At 38.4% G+C, this 16547-nt stretch overlaps 1 protein-coding gene and 1 long non-coding RNA gene across 2 annotated transcripts; one reads left to right on the top strand and one right to left on the bottom strand.

The window, feature by feature from the left end:
* Positions 1-2002: 2002 nt before the first annotated feature.
* On the top strand, positions 2003-4763 carry LOC146703453 (uncharacterized). Its single transcript, XR_014922009.1, has 2 exons — positions 2003-2306; positions 4180-4763. It is a non-coding gene; the product is annotated as an uncharacterized LOC146703453 (long non-coding RNA).
* Positions 4764-8631: 3868 nt separating this feature from the next.
* LOC146703452 (5-hydroxytryptamine receptor 3E-like) lies at positions 8632-14578 on the bottom strand. Its single transcript, XM_085466697.1, has 11 exons — positions 14492-14578; positions 13156-13221; positions 11608-11765; positions 11026-11070; positions 10795-10904; positions 10329-10498; positions 10049-10209; positions 9526-9736; positions 9277-9427; positions 9070-9184; positions 8632-8867 (listed from the first exon to the last, which is right to left on the bottom strand). The coding sequence occupies exons 1-11, from the start codon at positions 14526-14528 to the stop codon at positions 8643-8645; spliced, it is 1449 nt and encodes a 482-aa protein (XP_085322823.1). The 5' UTR covers positions 14529-14578; the 3' UTR covers positions 8632-8642.
* Positions 14579-16547: the final 1969 nt, after the last annotated feature.

The following is a 16547-nucleotide window of genomic DNA, read 5'->3' as shown; positions in this document are numbered from 1 at the left end:
ATTATTATTAATATTATTATTAGTAGTAGTAGTAGAGGTAGTAGTAGAATTTCAAAAGTAATACATCAGATAACAAGCTCAAGCAACAAACAGACATTCATGTCTTGCATTTTTCTAAGAGGATAACAGAATTTCCAGTAACCATCCAAACAACCGTTGAAGAGCACTTATGATACATTAAAATGTAAAAGTATTTGAATTCACAGCAACCACTCAAGGCTGATGTTCATGCTGTGTGTTTGAGATATTTATGTAAAGCGACTTGAAAACAGCAGTAATTGCAGTTGATAGATGTTCATAATGTATCTGGGAAATCATTTCCTCACAATCTCGGGTAAAATCAGGATGTGGGTAAATGCTTTTACATGTTTGCATCTTTAATTTCAGCATACTGAGATTTAATAAGTGCTCCATCAGTAGAGGGAGTGAGGCCCTGTTTGGAAAAGGTGAGAATGACAGTGATTTCTTTTTGTTGTTGTCTACTGTCTGTCTATCTGTTCAGATCCTGTGTAAGTTCTCCTCACTTCTTAAATCACTTTCCATGTTTGTTCCTAGGTTTCTGTTGTGGACTTTGTTTGGATTTGCTTGGTCCCACTCGTGCTGTCCTGACAGACTTTGTTACCGGGTCAAAGGTAAGTGTTTTCCAAATTGCCTTTGTGTTCTCGACATCTTCACCTCAGTTATCTAAGTAACATCTACACTCTGCCGCTACCTGTTAGTGCTGATATTTGTTGTACCTCACAAGTATGTTTGAAAATGTGTACAATTGTGCCTTGATATTTAGCCGTTTAGTGACCATCATCAGAGCAAAGATTGTCTTGGCCAACTAAATCACTGGCATTGTTGGCAGTGACTGTCATGTTTATAAACAGCCACTCATATTGTGTCCGCATTAAATCAGGAGACCACTCTGTCGCTTCTGTAGAGTTGTCACTTGGCTGCAACTGAATGTCCTGAGCTGAAGTGGAAATGAAAGGACACCAAAGCATCACACCACAGCATAGGTCGCTCATTCTGTATCACCCCGTTCGCCCAATGTTGAGTCTGCTCCCTGCCTGCGAGACATGCTGTTCACAAGTCGTCAGTCAGCTATAAACAGTACACCCAAGCAACATCAAGCAGAGGCAAAAAGAAGCCAACACAAAATTGTAGTTCCTTCAGTGGCCACTGGAGGATAGCCCCAAATGTGAGTGATTCCTCATTTAAAAATATTTGTATTTCACAGCTGAAATAAACAAAAATTAATTTGTATATCTGATTTTCCTCTTCATACAAAATGTTTTGGAATCTTTTGCTTGCTGATTTTTTTATGCAAAACTAAACTCTATAAATATGTCGAGTATGTCAAAATAATGTTTTGTCCACAGACTCAGGACAGACTGTGGACTCAGTTGTTTTATTTTAATTATTATTATCTTTTGATTTTGGGTTTATTCTGGTTAAGACTTTCTAGTTCTTTGGTTTTGGTTACTGTGCTTCCTTGGTTTAGTGTCTAGTCATATCTGCCCATGTCTTCCCTTTGTTCTCTGTTAGTATCGTGTTTCTGAGTTCTGTCAGTGTATCTTTCCTCTTTTACTTTGAAGGTCCGTGTCTGATGTTGGCGTGTTCAGTTTGTGTCCTCCCTGTCTCGTCATGTTAAGTAGGTTCAGCCATGTCTCCGTCCTGTGTGCAGTTTCCTCGTTTCCTTGTCCGAATGTGTTTTTATAGTGTGTGTTCTCTTGTGCTCGTCACTGGTCTGTCTGTATTACCTCTGCATATCGTCCCAAGTTCCACTCTGTGTTCCTCTGCAAGTAATCCTGTTTAGGGTTCGGATTCATTTGTTAGATTTTCCCAGTTTAGGTTATTTCTTCTCTGTCCTCAGCCTCTCCATTTCTGTCCTGTATGGAAACAAAGAAACACGCAAGTTCCTCACAAACTACAAAAGCACAAATATCAAGTCATTGTTAGTTCTTCTGTATACCTCTCTGTAGCTCTGTGCATTTAAAAATCCATTTCCCTTTCCTGTTCGCTCAGGTGATGTGGATTAGCAGTTGGATTAACAACTTCATTTTAAACATCCTGCCACAGCGTGGGATGTAAGGAGCTCTCTGATTGGTTGGTCAGACACAGGCTGTCTGCCAGCCTGGATTTTTCTAGCTCATATCTTCGGCCTGCTAAGAAGCGTGTGTGCTTGTACAAAGGCCGTTCAGCCTCGGTATTTACACTCGGCTCACACGGATATGTGAAGGATGAATGGACCCTGCAGCGAAACGGAGAGCCCAACCTCTGACTGAGTGCCTGTTTATGCAGTCTGACCACCTGTGAAGGTAACGTGCTAACATGGCTAACGCTAGCATCACCGCCCCGTTATTTTAAGGTCATCTTAGCTTATGAAAATTTTACGTCGGAGCTGTACGAGCTAGCTACGTGTTTAGTAAGCTGCTGTGCTCTTCACAAATAAAGCTGGAAGCAGCTCAGACTATTAGAACCAGCACTGAGGCCTGTTACACTTATACAGTGTTAGAGCAATGGCTGCAACCTACAGCCTTTAAACTAGTGATTAAAATGCTGACAGTAAACTCGTCAGTCCAGATGTTACCACATTACTTTGTGATACTTAGAGTTAAAACAACTGAGACAGGCTGATTCAAATAACAGCTGTAAGTTCTCTCATTCCTTATATCAAGACTGGAGATCACACTACTGATTTCAGTTCATTTAATATGTGAGTGCACAGATTCATTCTCAACTGGACATAAACGATGATCAAAGGTTGTATATATGATGAAGTCATCAAATCCCAGCCTCTAACACAGTGCGCTGAATCTTAGCTTTGAATGTCCAGTATATTCTAATCAGTGCAATTTAAGCATTCACTGAACCTACAGTATCTAAACCTGTGTGGCAAATGTGTGGTAAAGACACAGATAATGAAATGTAATTATTAATACAATATACATCATGAGAAACAAAAGCTGAAATTGATTCAGTTTAGTACTTTTCTCTGTATGCTCTGTGATTATAAAAGCCTTAAATTCTGTGATATATACTGTAAATGATTTTCACAGAGGTCTTAAAGTAGTTAAATCACTGCTTATAGTCTGGTTTAGGGCTGGGCGATATGACCCAAAATTCATATCTCGATATTTTTTAGCTGGATGGCGATATAAGATATATATCTCGATATATATTTTTTAAAGCCATAAAGTAAGAACAAAAAGAGAGTTCTTAGTCAAAGCTGTGTCCCAGATGTCACACAGGCATTTTATTAACATAGAGCAGATGTACATAAAATTTACTCAAATAAATTATGAGCATTTATTAAATAATGCTCCATAAATAAAAGAAAACAATGTTGTTTTTGTGCATAACAAAAAGCTCACAAATGTGCAGTCAAAATGTAAACTAAAAGACGCCGAGCACAAAGACAGATTTCACAGCTGCTCTGTTCCCAACTTGTACTGCGTGACTGACAGCCTGGAGTTTGTAATCCGCTTCGCAACCACGTCTCTTAACAGGTGCCATTTATGGTCCTTATACACAGTAAGGTAATATTACGTTGAAGCACAGTACGTATCACTCCGCGAGGCTCAGCCGTAATGCTCCGACAATCCATCAAGCGGTGCAGCTCCGTAGCTTACCAAAGTCGTACTAAAACATTTTTTGACAGATTGCTGAGCGCCGTGTTCCACATAAAATCGGTTCGCAGTCATCAAGCACAACCAGAATTCATACATAAAGAGCGCTGTCAACTTTTGAGAAAATGAAAGGATTTTAGTCCGTGCAGCACCTCTGGGCTGCATGGCGTTAGCGTGGTTAGCTCGTTAGCGTGGTTAGCTAGCTAACACGTTGACGCCGTCCAGCCCCACGCACGGGGCGATGCGCAGTAACTCGTTAACGGAGATTTGCCGTGTCCATCTTGTCGCTTCCTGCAGGTGAAGCGATGGGGGAGGAGGGGGAGTTGTGTTCAGTGAAGGAGAGGCGAGGCCGAGTAACGTTGCGTAAAGACGAAAGTGGACGAAAGAGAGGCAAACTTGCGGCTCTGCAAGTATAATTATAACGTAACATAGACTATATCGATATAAAGGATATGGTCACATCTTATATCTCGTATAAAAATATATCGATATTTTTTAAAAACTCGATATATCGCCCAGCTCTAGTCTGGTTGTTTATATTTTCACGTTTTTGTGTCTGTAGGGCTGTTTGATGACGATTTGGACTCCTCTGGGAGATGAGGACACACCCACATCTGTTCCATACTGCAGCCATTGATGGTGTTACGGCTCTGAGTCAGCTTTGGGGCATCAGACGCACACACTGGAAATTGTAGGCAGATAGCATAGGCCTGTGGATCGAGTTGAATGAGTCTCATTCATTAACATAGGCACAGCTGTAAGAACCAAACTGGCCATTGTACGTAGATCATGTTTCTGATGATGGCTTTTCTATGAAAACGAATTTGTTTGTAAGAACAATAGTGAATGAAGCCCAGTGGTGTCTGGAAATGTTTCTCTGCCAGTGTATTGATACCCAGTTAACCATACCTATTTTAATGTAGTGGACCTTTGATATTAGGTACCGTGATATAATATGCGTAGATTATATATTCAGAGTCTTAACAATTTTATATTGCAGATCATTATTCTGTTCCATAATTTATAGACACCGCTCTTGCTGATTGAATCTCTGCTCAACCTGTTACTGACCCTTTAACCTAACAATTTGAGAACTTTTCCCCTGCTGTTTCTTTGTAATATTACACAGTAAAACTACCAACTTTTTGTGCAATGTTTGTGCCACCATTTTTAAAATTACCTAATAGTTTTCTTTTCTTAAAATCGTACAGTTTCTCAGTTTAAACACATGATATTTTCTATCATTAGCTGTGAAAAACATTAGTTGGATTTATGAGATAATTCCAAATTTGGATTCTATTAACATTTTACACAACGTCTCAAATCTTTTGGAACTGGTTGTAAAAAGTGTCCATGTCGATGGTCCTGAGCCACATACAGAACTTCAAAATCTATTCAGCCACAGATTTCAAGATGTGGGCAAAAGCTTCCAGAAGTTCATACAGTCACAATAGCAACATGAAAGAACAGGGAAGTGGGAGAGACCTCTGTTAAGTGCTCCATCAGAAGAGGCAGCTGGGTCATGTTTAAGAAAGGCAAGACAGCTATGTTTTTTTCCCTCATCAAGCACAAAAACTTTCATGGCAATTTCCAAGTTCCCTTCATGCTGCCATTTACTTTCACCATGATAAATGCATCCACTTTAGTCAATTACTGACATTATTGGCTCTACTTAGGTTACTGGGCAAATATCTTAAAAGGACATTAAAATAATACTTTTCCATTAGGCATCAGCATATAATGTTGGTTTATCAACAGCAACAGATGTCTTATACAGGAAAGGATACAATAACAGTTGAATCAGTTGCAATATGATATGAGATGGCATCATTTGCACACCCCTTGAAGAATGGTGCATATGTTTGACAAATTTCACAACCATTAAATGTTAGAGACGACTCTGAAAATGAGGTTATGTTCACTTCTAAAGTAAATACGTCTGCTTGTGCTCACAGTCCCTACATTTCAAAAATAAGACAATAATAAGACAAAACTGCTAAGTGACACAAGAGGCTAGGGCAGGGGTGTCCAAACTTTTTTTACTGAGGGCCACATACATAATAATATAGGAGGGCCTGGGCCACTTACTAGAAATTAGGTATATAACCTTAACTTTAGTGTATTAAAGTTAGAAAAATCACTTAAAAGTGGTCGAATATGTTATATTGTTGAATATAATTAAAGACAAAACTGCCTTCATCAAAGCTTTCCATAAATGGATCTTTATTGATTTATTCAGAAAAAGCTTTGGTAGCTCATTCTCAGAACAGCAGCCTCAGATTTCTTCTTAGACAGAAGATTTACAGCACAGAGAAAAAACAACAAAGGGGAAAATGGGACGGGTACATTTCAAGTTTGTTATTTAAGTTATTAGGGTTAGCAACACACCTATTAACGTTCGTTTGAAACCGTTATCAACATTAACAGACTGAACTGGACTTAATAGCAGGAGTGCATATAATTTTAGTAAATTATTCTGGAGTATCAGCTGCGCTGGGTATGTAAATCGGGCCATCCAGCCGTGGTGCTGATCGTCACTCGTGCCAAAAATCCGGACAAATGATCAAGGAGCAAATCTGCATCAGATGAGATCAGCTGATTTTGCGTGTGCGTGCGCTGTGCACAGCGGTGTGTACTGTGTGTTAACAAGAAAAGCGCATATAAGAAAGTGGTGTGCAAAAGCAGGGTAGTGACAGAATTGATGCGCATTATTGATACCGGTATTTGAAGCATGTGTACCTGCACATTAACACACGGGTACTGTCCACTCCCTGCAAAAAAATAGCAGCTGTGCGGCGTCTGTGGCATCGGTGCTCTCATCGCATGCGATGGAGTAAAAATCAAAAGCACAGCTTTATCAGACAGTTGCAGTTTAATGTTGGCTGACAAGTCTTCAATGCGTCGCACAACTGTATTTCTGGACATGCTGTTGAAGTCCTGCACTTTTTCCGGGCACATTATTTCGGTGACTTTAACGAGGCCGTGTTTTATGAGGTCTCCATCTGAAAAAGGCTTGCCATGGCTTGCGATGAGTTGGGCGACCTCATAGCTGGCTATTGTAGCCTTTTCCTGGACCTTTTGAGCACGAAAAAAATACTGTTGCTGACCCCGCAGGAGAGCTACCCTGTGCTTTAATTTCTGCTCTCTCTCAGCACCAGTGTAGGATGCATAGGCCTGATGTTTGGTTTCATAATGACGTAGTACATTATACTCTTTCATAACTGCCATAATTTCAGTACAGATCAAACAGACACACTTCCCCTTGAATTCTTTGAAGAAATATTCACTCTCCCACCATGTCTGAAATTTTCTGCATTCACTTTCTACCTTTCGCTTCTTTGGTTCTGCCATGTTTAGTAACTAACTTGGGGTAAATTTCTTCTGTGATTGTCCTTTTTGGTGGAGCAACTGCCTTGATCAACAGTAGCTCCCCCTGGTGTTAAAACTAAGAAGTGCAATACACTCAAGCAAAAGTTGAAGTGCGGGCCATATTCTATTCTATTTATAAAATTACTTGTGGGCCAATTAAAAATGGATCGCGGGCCGCAGTTGGCCCGCGGGCCGGAGTTTGGACACCCCTGGCTTACAGGACGGAAGAGAGCACCCTGACACTTTGGTGCCGAAGGAACCATCTTACCCTCAACGTCACAAAGACAAAGGAGTTGATAGTGGACTTCTGATGTATAAAAGCACACACCCCCATCACCATCAACGGCGTTGCTGTGGAGAGAGTGAGCAACTTCCATTTCCTAGGTGTACATCTGGCGGAGGATCTCACATGGTCAGTTCACATGAACAAAACAGTGAAGAAGGCGCAGTGTAACAGCAGTCTGGCGAGGAAGGAGCGGCTTGCAGGTCCAGCGGGCATACGGTGTGGAGGTTAGCCAGATAACTCGAAGCCAGTCAATTAAATCAAACAACAGACCTTTATTCGTTGTCAGTTTTTGCATGATCTTTGTTGGTCAAAAACCCCTATTAATGAAGACTTATGGACCGGAATTTGATAGTAAAAATACTTTCTTTTCGATCACTAAGCAGGGATATAGGTTTGGCTCCAGCAACCTTTAATAGGATAAGCGGGAAAGAAATAAATGGAATAAAAGCATATTATTACTATTATTAGTAGTAGTATTTGTGATTTGAAGACAACCAGTAAGAAGGCTAACTAAATGGCAAAGCTGTGGGATTAAATAACTGTGTACTACTTCTCACTCCTTTTCGATATGTAACTGAATCAGCACAGTTAAAGCAATATTGAAATGTATTAGCTTTATTTTGTGTAGCATTTTTTCTTCTTTTCTTTGCCAAATGAACTTTGTATATTGTTTACGTGATCAAATTTTTTTTTACAAACAACAACAAAAGCCAGTGTGAAAATGCCTATAATTACTATAGACAAACTACAACTCTGTTAGGACTGAAATGTATAATTATGTCAATTACATATGGTTGTATAATTTTAACAGTTGTGACTGAAAAAAGTTAATAATCCCTTAAATTAAATTTTCTTCTACAACATATTTTCACATGGATACATATTTTAGAATTTGCCAATCCACTGGGATTTTCCCACACAGCCATCTGTTTGGTTTAGAGAGAATGGTTCAAAAAAGACAAAATACCCTGTGAATTGCAGTTATCTGGGAGAAAGAAACAACAACAAAAAACTTTGGGACAGCACATTAAAGTGAAAAAAGCATGTTTAAAAATGCAAATATGATATTATGTAGGCTTGTCTGTAGGCTTTCATTTTTTATTTTTTTTTTATTTTTACTAATAAAAGCAATGAATTAATATCAGTTCAACGTGGACTTATGTTCATCACCCAATAAAATGCAAATATATTGGAATTCATGCAAAGGGACCCAAATGGAGACTTTAGTGATGGTCTTTATAACTAAAATTTAACCTTTTAGCAAAGCAGGAAGTCCACAAGTAACCAATGGAAACTACAGGTATAAAAGAGAGACTAATACATCATATTCATGTTAATGATTGAATATTGTTTTTCAAACTTTAGTCCTGCTAGTCTTCAACATCGATCCACATTGAAAACATGATTGCTAAGAACACAGTGACTGCTGTCAAATAAAAAATCACAAAATACTTGTTGATTTTTTTAACCATTCTTGTCCAGTAGCCAGACTTCCTGTTGCTGCTGAGTAGAGTCACTGTTTTCCCAGTCTCCCGCAGCTCATCTGACACTTTTTCCAGAGCAAAGGCCACCTCTGTCAGTTTACTGCTGCTACCCTAAAAAAGGAGGTTTTGTAGAAAGGTAATTGACAAGATTTTAGGTCAACTCTTGATTCAACACACTGGTTTGTTTCCACGTTGATTAAATAAAAGTGTTTGCTTCTGATATATATGCTAGGGTTAAGGATAATGCTAGCATAATCCCTTTCAATAGTTTTGATATTATACTTTTTTGAAATTAAATAAAATGAATTCCAACCTTTTGGGTCAGAGATGATACAGACAAAGACACAGATGGTGTTTCCTCAGCAGATACCCCAGAGACAGAGGCACAATGACTATTTCTCTTTATGTCTGGAGTAAGAGAAACAAAGATAAATCAAACACAATTTAAATTAACTGGTGGATACAACCTGCCACTAAACACAAATCTGCAAAAGTGGTCGATAGAGTTTAAATCCAAATATTTGTAGAGTGATTGCTATTATCAAGCACACCTTGGATTCCATCTGTCTCATTATCTTGGGCTGCAGAGTCTTTGTCAAGCAGATGCATCACCAAAATTGTCTCCAAGAGGCTGAGCAGCATCAGAGAAAACCCCCCAATGCAGTAGACAGCTGAGGAAAGCAGCCAGCATTAATGTGGATAAATTACTTGATCACTCAGTAGCATGATTTATTCATTAAATGCAGTCAAATACACCACACTTCTTTACCTATAAGTGGAATTCTGTTTGAAGAGCTGGGCAAGATCTCATTGAGAAGAAGCTGCATCACCGTGACAGCAAGCAGCACAGTGATTTTGAAGCCAAGTTTCTCACCTCCACTGTCTGATACAAGGAAGGAGGCCATATCCAGAACCAAGAAGAAGAAGACTGGCAGCAAGAAATTAGCAATGTAGAGGACAGACCTCCTCTTCATGGTAATCTGTGAAATAAGGTGGTTAATCATCCTACTTCATACATGTAAAGATGCAGAAAGAGCTTCATATTTTTTCACCGCTTCAGCTGCACTTTCTCACTCATTTTACAACTCTCTTCTCTCCCACTGTCTCCACTCCTCCCTGAACTCTATGCAACATTCTTCTTTCTTCAACTTCTACCATTTAATCCTTGCCTCTGTCTTCATTTGCTTTCTCTTCTTGATATCCAGAGTCATCCTATTCTAAACAAAAACCAGGGTAATGGGTAACAGAACAGCTTTCATGTGTTCTGTGTTTCTGTTACCAAAAATACTTACAGTGTAGACAACCATAAGCTGATTGAAGTCAAACTCATTGACAGTTCTGTTGGTGACTGACATGTTGACAAAGAGCCACTCATACTGTGTCTGCATAAAGTCACGAGACCACTCTGTGACTGTTTTATTGCTGTTGTCGGGCTGTAACTTTATTTCTGCATCTGAAGTCGAACATAAAAAATTACTGTGAGAAGATCAAGAAGGAAAGAATATATGTTCTGGCATGTGGTAGTGTGTGTTTATGAACAGCATACATTAACAGAACCTGTTATGTCCTCACCAGAGTACATAATAGACTTGAAGGATATGTTGCACTTCTGAAAGTCAAAGGGGAATTTGTACACGTGCAGCTTGCAGGTGCTCACCACCACCTGGTCATTCCTGTATTCGATCACACCATTGTGGTTGACGCAGAGATAAGGACTCGGAGAGGCTTTATCCTTCTCTGTCCTGTGTGAGAAGAAATGAGAATTGATTATGTTATGAATGGCAGCATCAGAAAAAGACAAAACAAATACATGACATTTAGTTCTTTTCTTCTCTTTCGGTCACTCCTCCCGTGTTATGAGCATTGACAGACTGTAAGCACTAAAAATGCTACTTTTGACTTTTGGCTTCCTGCAAGAATCAAATGACATGATGCACTGAACAGCCACATCTTAATTACAACCCACCTCAACATAATCAAGTGGAGAGACTGAGTGGGTCTTTGAGTGTGAGTTTATGCTTATATATGTCAAACTTACATCTCTACAATAGTTATATCGGGCATCCACAAATATGCAGTAGGAATTGTCATATCCTTAATTCCACAGAATTGATTTGGGTCCCACTTAATGTACTCATTTGTCCATTCCTACACAGGGCAATGGGAGGAAAGTGATCAAATCAAGAAAAAAAATCAAAAGATGTCATTTCAAGCAATTTAAATTTCAACAAAACAATGAAAAAAATTGTAGTTCTAAGAGAAAACTCACCAAATAAACCCAAATGTAAGAAATTAAGGTCTGGTCAATTTCTCTCTGAAAAAAATAACAATGTTCATTTAGGTAGCTTCACACTTCAGCTAAAGCATCAGCAAATACATCTCTGTGAATTATTAATGTAGGGTCTACCTTAAAATACAAACCGCCTTGAGGCAACTGTTGCTGTGATTTGGTGCTGTGTAAATAAAAGTGAATTAAATTGAATCTCATATTGGGTAAGCTATAAAAATTTCTTTAACCTGTACACTGTTGCTGCTTATCTGCAAGCTGCTTTTCAACCCGACTCCAGCTTCTTTTTTAGTTAGTTCAGTTAATTGGCGATTCTAAATTGCCCATAGATTTGAGTGGGAATGGTTGTCAGATTGGCAACCTGTCCAGGCTGTACCCTGCTAATGCCTATGGTATCTGGGATAGGCTCCAGCAGGACTACATAATGGTTTAAATGATTATCTCCTCTTTGGCAGATGGTTTTTTTTGCCATTATTAAGAAACACACACAAACTATTTGGCAATGAAAATATTCATTATCATTCAGAGAAAAACACACACATGCACGTAGCTTAAACAATGTACCATATCCAGGATGGCATAGAGTTTCATTTCAAGCAACACATCTGTATGATGGCTGTTGTTTATAATGGGCCGGCTCATAGTGTACTTAAGACTGTCTTTGCGCAGGTTCAGGCGGCGTACAATTGCCTGAAAATTACAGAGTTTCTCCACTTCATTATCTGAAATGACATCAAAACACATTCTATATCAGCGATTTCTTTTATGAGATGAAAAACACAAAGAAACTCCCATTTCTGATTTTCAACAACAAAAAAAAACAAACTTCAGAAGTCTGTTGCTCACCAGACATCATTATTGCTTATTAGCTTTTGGCGTATTTGCAACAGATGAAGTAATACCTCAGAACCTTTTAATCAAACCCTGATATATCCAGAGGCCTTTTGTTCACTAAAAGGTCATGATTAAGTTTTATTTAATCAATCCTTTAATAAAAATATTTTAAATAGATTGATATTTACAGACATTATTTTCTCCATTACATAAAATTATTTTATATTTTAGTATTGCTGATTATTAGATCCTGAGTGAATACTACATCACTTATTGACATGCTTAGTACTGTGCAAAAGTCTTGAGTCACCATCTTTTCTTTATATTTTGCTAAAAAAAAAAAGTGGGTAATGGGTGGAGATACAAACATGTGTGAGAATACATTATATGAGACAAAACCAATTCTAAGAAGCTTGAAAGTCAATATTTGGTATGACCACCTTTATTCTTCAACACAATCTGGACTCTCTTAGGCAAGTCTTAATGCAATTTCCTCAAGTAGTCTTCAGAAATAGTTATCAGGGCATCTTGGGGGACATTCAAAGCATTCTGAAGGTTTGCTGCCTTTCAGTCCATTCTCTTTCAAGATGATCCCATACTATCTCAATAAATTGGTGATTTGGGCTCATGAAAGGCAAAAATCCATGACTGATAGTATCCCTTTTTGTTTTGTTTTTTAATATCCAGTTGTGCTTTTTCAGCACTGGCAGGATATTCGGCATCATTGCCATGTTGAAAAATGAAGCTGTTGCCTATTCAGATTGCATTGATCAGGACTAACAGTACTCTTCATACTTCTATCAGTTTTGACAAGATCCCTAACACCATTCACTGAAATACAGCCATAAACCATAACAAAGCCAATCTTCCACTAAAACCATTCTGATGGGCTTTGGCAAAATGGCAGACTGGACTGAAGGATCAGTTTCATTTTCAAATTTTTCAGATTTTAAGTACACACTGCACACCATGCTGACATATGTCTTTGCCTAATAGCTCTTTAATAATTCGTATGTTTGCTGAAAACTTTTTTTTTTTTTTTATGTCCTCAACTGTGTTATCCTGTGTTTTTGTGAGACGCAAGTTGCCTCTTTATTGGCCTTGTCATAGATCAGTAGTAAGTGGGCTCACAGAAACAAGAGAACATTTCTCATAAAATAGTTAGGTCCAAAGACTGGACTGAAAATGAGTGAAAAAGCAGTCAAACTAAGGGGTGGTTCAGATGTTTGCACAGAGACAGACAGACAGATATATAGATAGACTGTCTTTACTCTTTACCTCTGATAGTGGTTTCATTGATCATCTGTTGATCATCTTGTAGCTCTGAACTGGAGCCATTTTCACCTGGCATGGAAGAGTACAGTAATTTATGCCTAAAGGTATAAAATATCCAGAAATGTATGCTCCCAGATGATGGCTTTACAAGGAAAAGCCTTACATATTTCAGCAACACAATCACATATTCAAAAGTTTACATATTGTATCTATAACATCATTCATAATAGAATGATAGACGAATCCAGGTGGTGAACTGGCAACCATGCAGACCACACTTTTCACCGAATGAAAATATTTGGTGCACCATGGAACATTTAATACAACATAGCAAAGCCAAGACTGTTTATCAGCTAGAATCCCATATTAGACAAAAAACAGGACAATATTTGTCTCAAAACATTTGAGATGGTTTGCTTCCTGAGGCATAAAATGCTTTGCTGTCACAGTGAAGATCACAACATAGGACCTTACAGCAGCTACAGGAACAACTATTCCTTCCTGTGCTTGGACCAGCCATAACCTCTGGCTCCCAGCTATTAACCAAATTTCCATGGTCCGATTTTATTGCCCTGGCTTCTGTTCCTATTGTTCCACTAATGTGAATAAACAGAATATTTGTTTGTTTTCATCTCAGTGCAAGCTGTGCTCCAGCAGGACTTTTTCTTTTCTTTTCGGTTGCATTTTCAGTTTCTTTAAAAAAAATGTCCCTAAAATTTATAGTGAAACTACTCCTTAAGCTGGTTTACTCCAACTGATGTAAGATTTCATACCAAATTAAACATTTATCTATTTTCTTACACATCTAGTTCAGGATGTTGGTGGGGCTGGAGGCTACACCAGCTGACATAGTGCCAGAGTCAGTGTGCATCATACACAAGTCGCCAGACTGCGGTAGTCTATGCACACAGGGAAAAAGACAACATTCACACTCCTACTGCTAATCTGCACATATCATAAGGTGAGCTATTGAAAATGTTGGTATTTATGTGCTTTGTGTTGTCCAATAGACCATTTTCATTATCCCTGTATTGAGGTTGCAGCAGAAATTTTACAGAAAATATCTATCGGGGTTATCAGAAGGCAGGCAACTTATTCACCAATATTTATTCATTTTTCAGTCTAAGATGCTGGTTTTAGTAAACTGATTAAATGTGGAATTTAATTTAGTAAAAAGGATGTATTTACTGGCTACTTATAGAGCCAAGCAGCCCCTCTGCTGAAATACGTTTTATCTATTCCAAGTAAAAACAGTGTTGCTGAATAAAATATAATACAACATTTTATTTAAAATGGTCCAAATTGTCATCTGCATTAAATTCGAATGATCTCAGCTTACCCACAAGTAGCAGCAGCAAGAAGAAACCTGCAATCATTGTAGCCTCGAGTGATCAGAGAGCATCTTCACCCTCTCTGCGCTGTTCAGAGATTCTTCCTACTCTATTGATGTCACTGTCCTGCCCTCTTCAGAGCAAATGTAAAGACCAATTGTGTTTCTACCCGCATATCGATCCTAACACAGTGGGATCAGCACACTATGCATCAGCATAACAGCTGATATAACAGCAACTAATAATGACTTCATGTTATTAACCAAACTCTTGATATACAGCCCAAGCCTCTATCATCCTAGCATCAGTCAGGTTGAATAGTTTATTTTCTTGCTACTTTGGATAAATTTTTTAAAATTGTTTTCTGCCAAAGTGTCCGCACTCTACTCTGACAGGTTTCAGATGCTTTTGTTTTTGACAGTAGGGTTAATCATTAAAAGTGAATGAATCAGACTGACATCAGTTTCATTTAAATCCAAACAGCTGAAGTGCATTAACATTAGCTTTTAATAAAACAAAATTTAAAAAAAAAACCCAATAAACTTCAAGATACAGTGACTAAATTGTCTTTTTGAGCAGATGTTGTCACAGATTTACTTGGGTTTTTTTCTTATTCTACTACAGAAAAAAATACATCTTTATTGTTCTGGTCTTGTCTATGAAACTAGAGGACTCTACAGTAATCCAAACACTCTTTTGGAGCATTTGTGATATATCCAGACAATAAAGACAATAAATAAAAAGCAATTCATGTTCAGGTGTATTTGTTTAAATAATAATGTAAAAAAAATGTGTCTGATTGCACAACTTGTCCTAAAGTTACTGTTATTTAGAGATCTTTGAAAAATATCTAGACAACTGTACATTTCCTTATTAATGTTGGACAGGATGTGGGTTGGAAAGCTCTTAGATTTTCACATATTCATTAACCATGGCAGCACGAGATACCAGTCTGGAGAACAAACACTGCTAAGTGCTCCATTAGAGGAAGTAGAAAGATCCTGTTTGAAAAAAACAAAAAAAACAAAAACCAAGTTATTTATAATGAGTTTATTGTTGCTGGACTCCGCTCAGATGTCAGTGAACAACAGTTGTTTTTTATGCTAATATTCAGGTTATTTACCATCTTTACAAAGCCAAATGCACAAAATTTTATTTTTCAGTGAAACATTACACTTACCTTCAGTTAGGTACCCTAATAGATATAGGCAGTACCGTATTCACCACGCTCTCAACAGTGGGGAGACCATTACATGAGAAGCAGGACTACTGAGGAGTTTTTCTCTGCTCAGCCTAACCCTAGGTTTCTTCAACTAGGGTTAGGTTGTTTACTTAGTGTGTGAGAGGAAAATAAACACATCTTGACTGGTAAATTATAGTCTGACTGGTAAATTTTGTCTGAACGACGAAACATTTCAACACACCATTGATTCATAAATGTTGATCTCTCACAGTTGCTCTCTTCCCATGTTCTACTGCGTGACTGATAGCCTTGAGTTTGAAATCCACTTCGTAAGCATGTCTCTTAACAGGTGCCATTTGGGGTCCTTATACACACACAATACAGTAATAATTGTTGAAGCACAGTACATAGCACGCCGCTAGGCTCCCGATTGTTAGCCGTAATGTTCCAACAATCCATCAAGCGGTGCGGCTTAAGCACAACCAGAATTCATACATAAAGCGCACCGGATTATAAGGCACACTATCGAGTTTTGAGAAAATTAAAGGGTTTTAAGTACACCTTATTGTCTGAAAAATACAGTACTCCGGTTGCTGCCACAAATACACTGAGTTGGCTGTAGCTTTCCAGCTCACAGCCCGACTCCCATGAACAACAACAACACAGACAAACAGCCAACTTTTTTTTGCCGGCAAGTCATGATTACAGATGCCGTGCATTGTTTATGTATACATTATTAATCCTGTAGGAAAATGCTTAGTCCTCTGCATTTGACCCATTCACTGAGTGATGCAGTGGGCAGCTACCAATCCAGGATAGCCTCTGTTCGTTGGATTTGAACGCCCAACCTTTCGATCATGTGGCATCTACTGTGCTAGCTG

The sequence above is a fragment of the Copadichromis virginalis genome, linkage group LG8 (genome assembly GCF_057382275.1).
Source record: "Copadichromis virginalis isolate Kocher_CV1m ecotype Utaka linkage group LG8, C_Virginalis_male_GT1.1, whole genome shotgun sequence".
In the NCBI taxonomy this organism is placed as follows: domain Eukaryota; kingdom Metazoa; phylum Chordata; class Actinopteri; order Cichliformes; family Cichlidae; genus Copadichromis; species Copadichromis virginalis.
The sequence above is the reverse complement of the archived record's forward strand: the minus strand, read 5'-3'. Positions and strand labels throughout refer to the sequence as shown.

What these genes read in the sequence shown, in the direction of transcription:
- LOC146703452 (XM_085466697.1), bottom strand. Translation starts at nt 14,528, where the DNA reads ATGATTGCAGGTTTCTTCTTGCTGCTGCTACTTGTGG. An exon ending in GATATAACTATTGTAGAGAT is followed by an intron (nt 10,499 to 10,794) that starts GTAAGTTTGACA and finishes CTTCTCACACAG; the next exon opens with GACAGAGAAGGATAAAGCCT. An exon ending in TATCATCTCTGACCCAAAAG is followed by an intron (nt 8,868 to 9,069) that starts GTTGGAATTCAT and finishes CTCCTTTTTTAG; the next exon opens with GGTAGCAGCAGTAAACTGAC.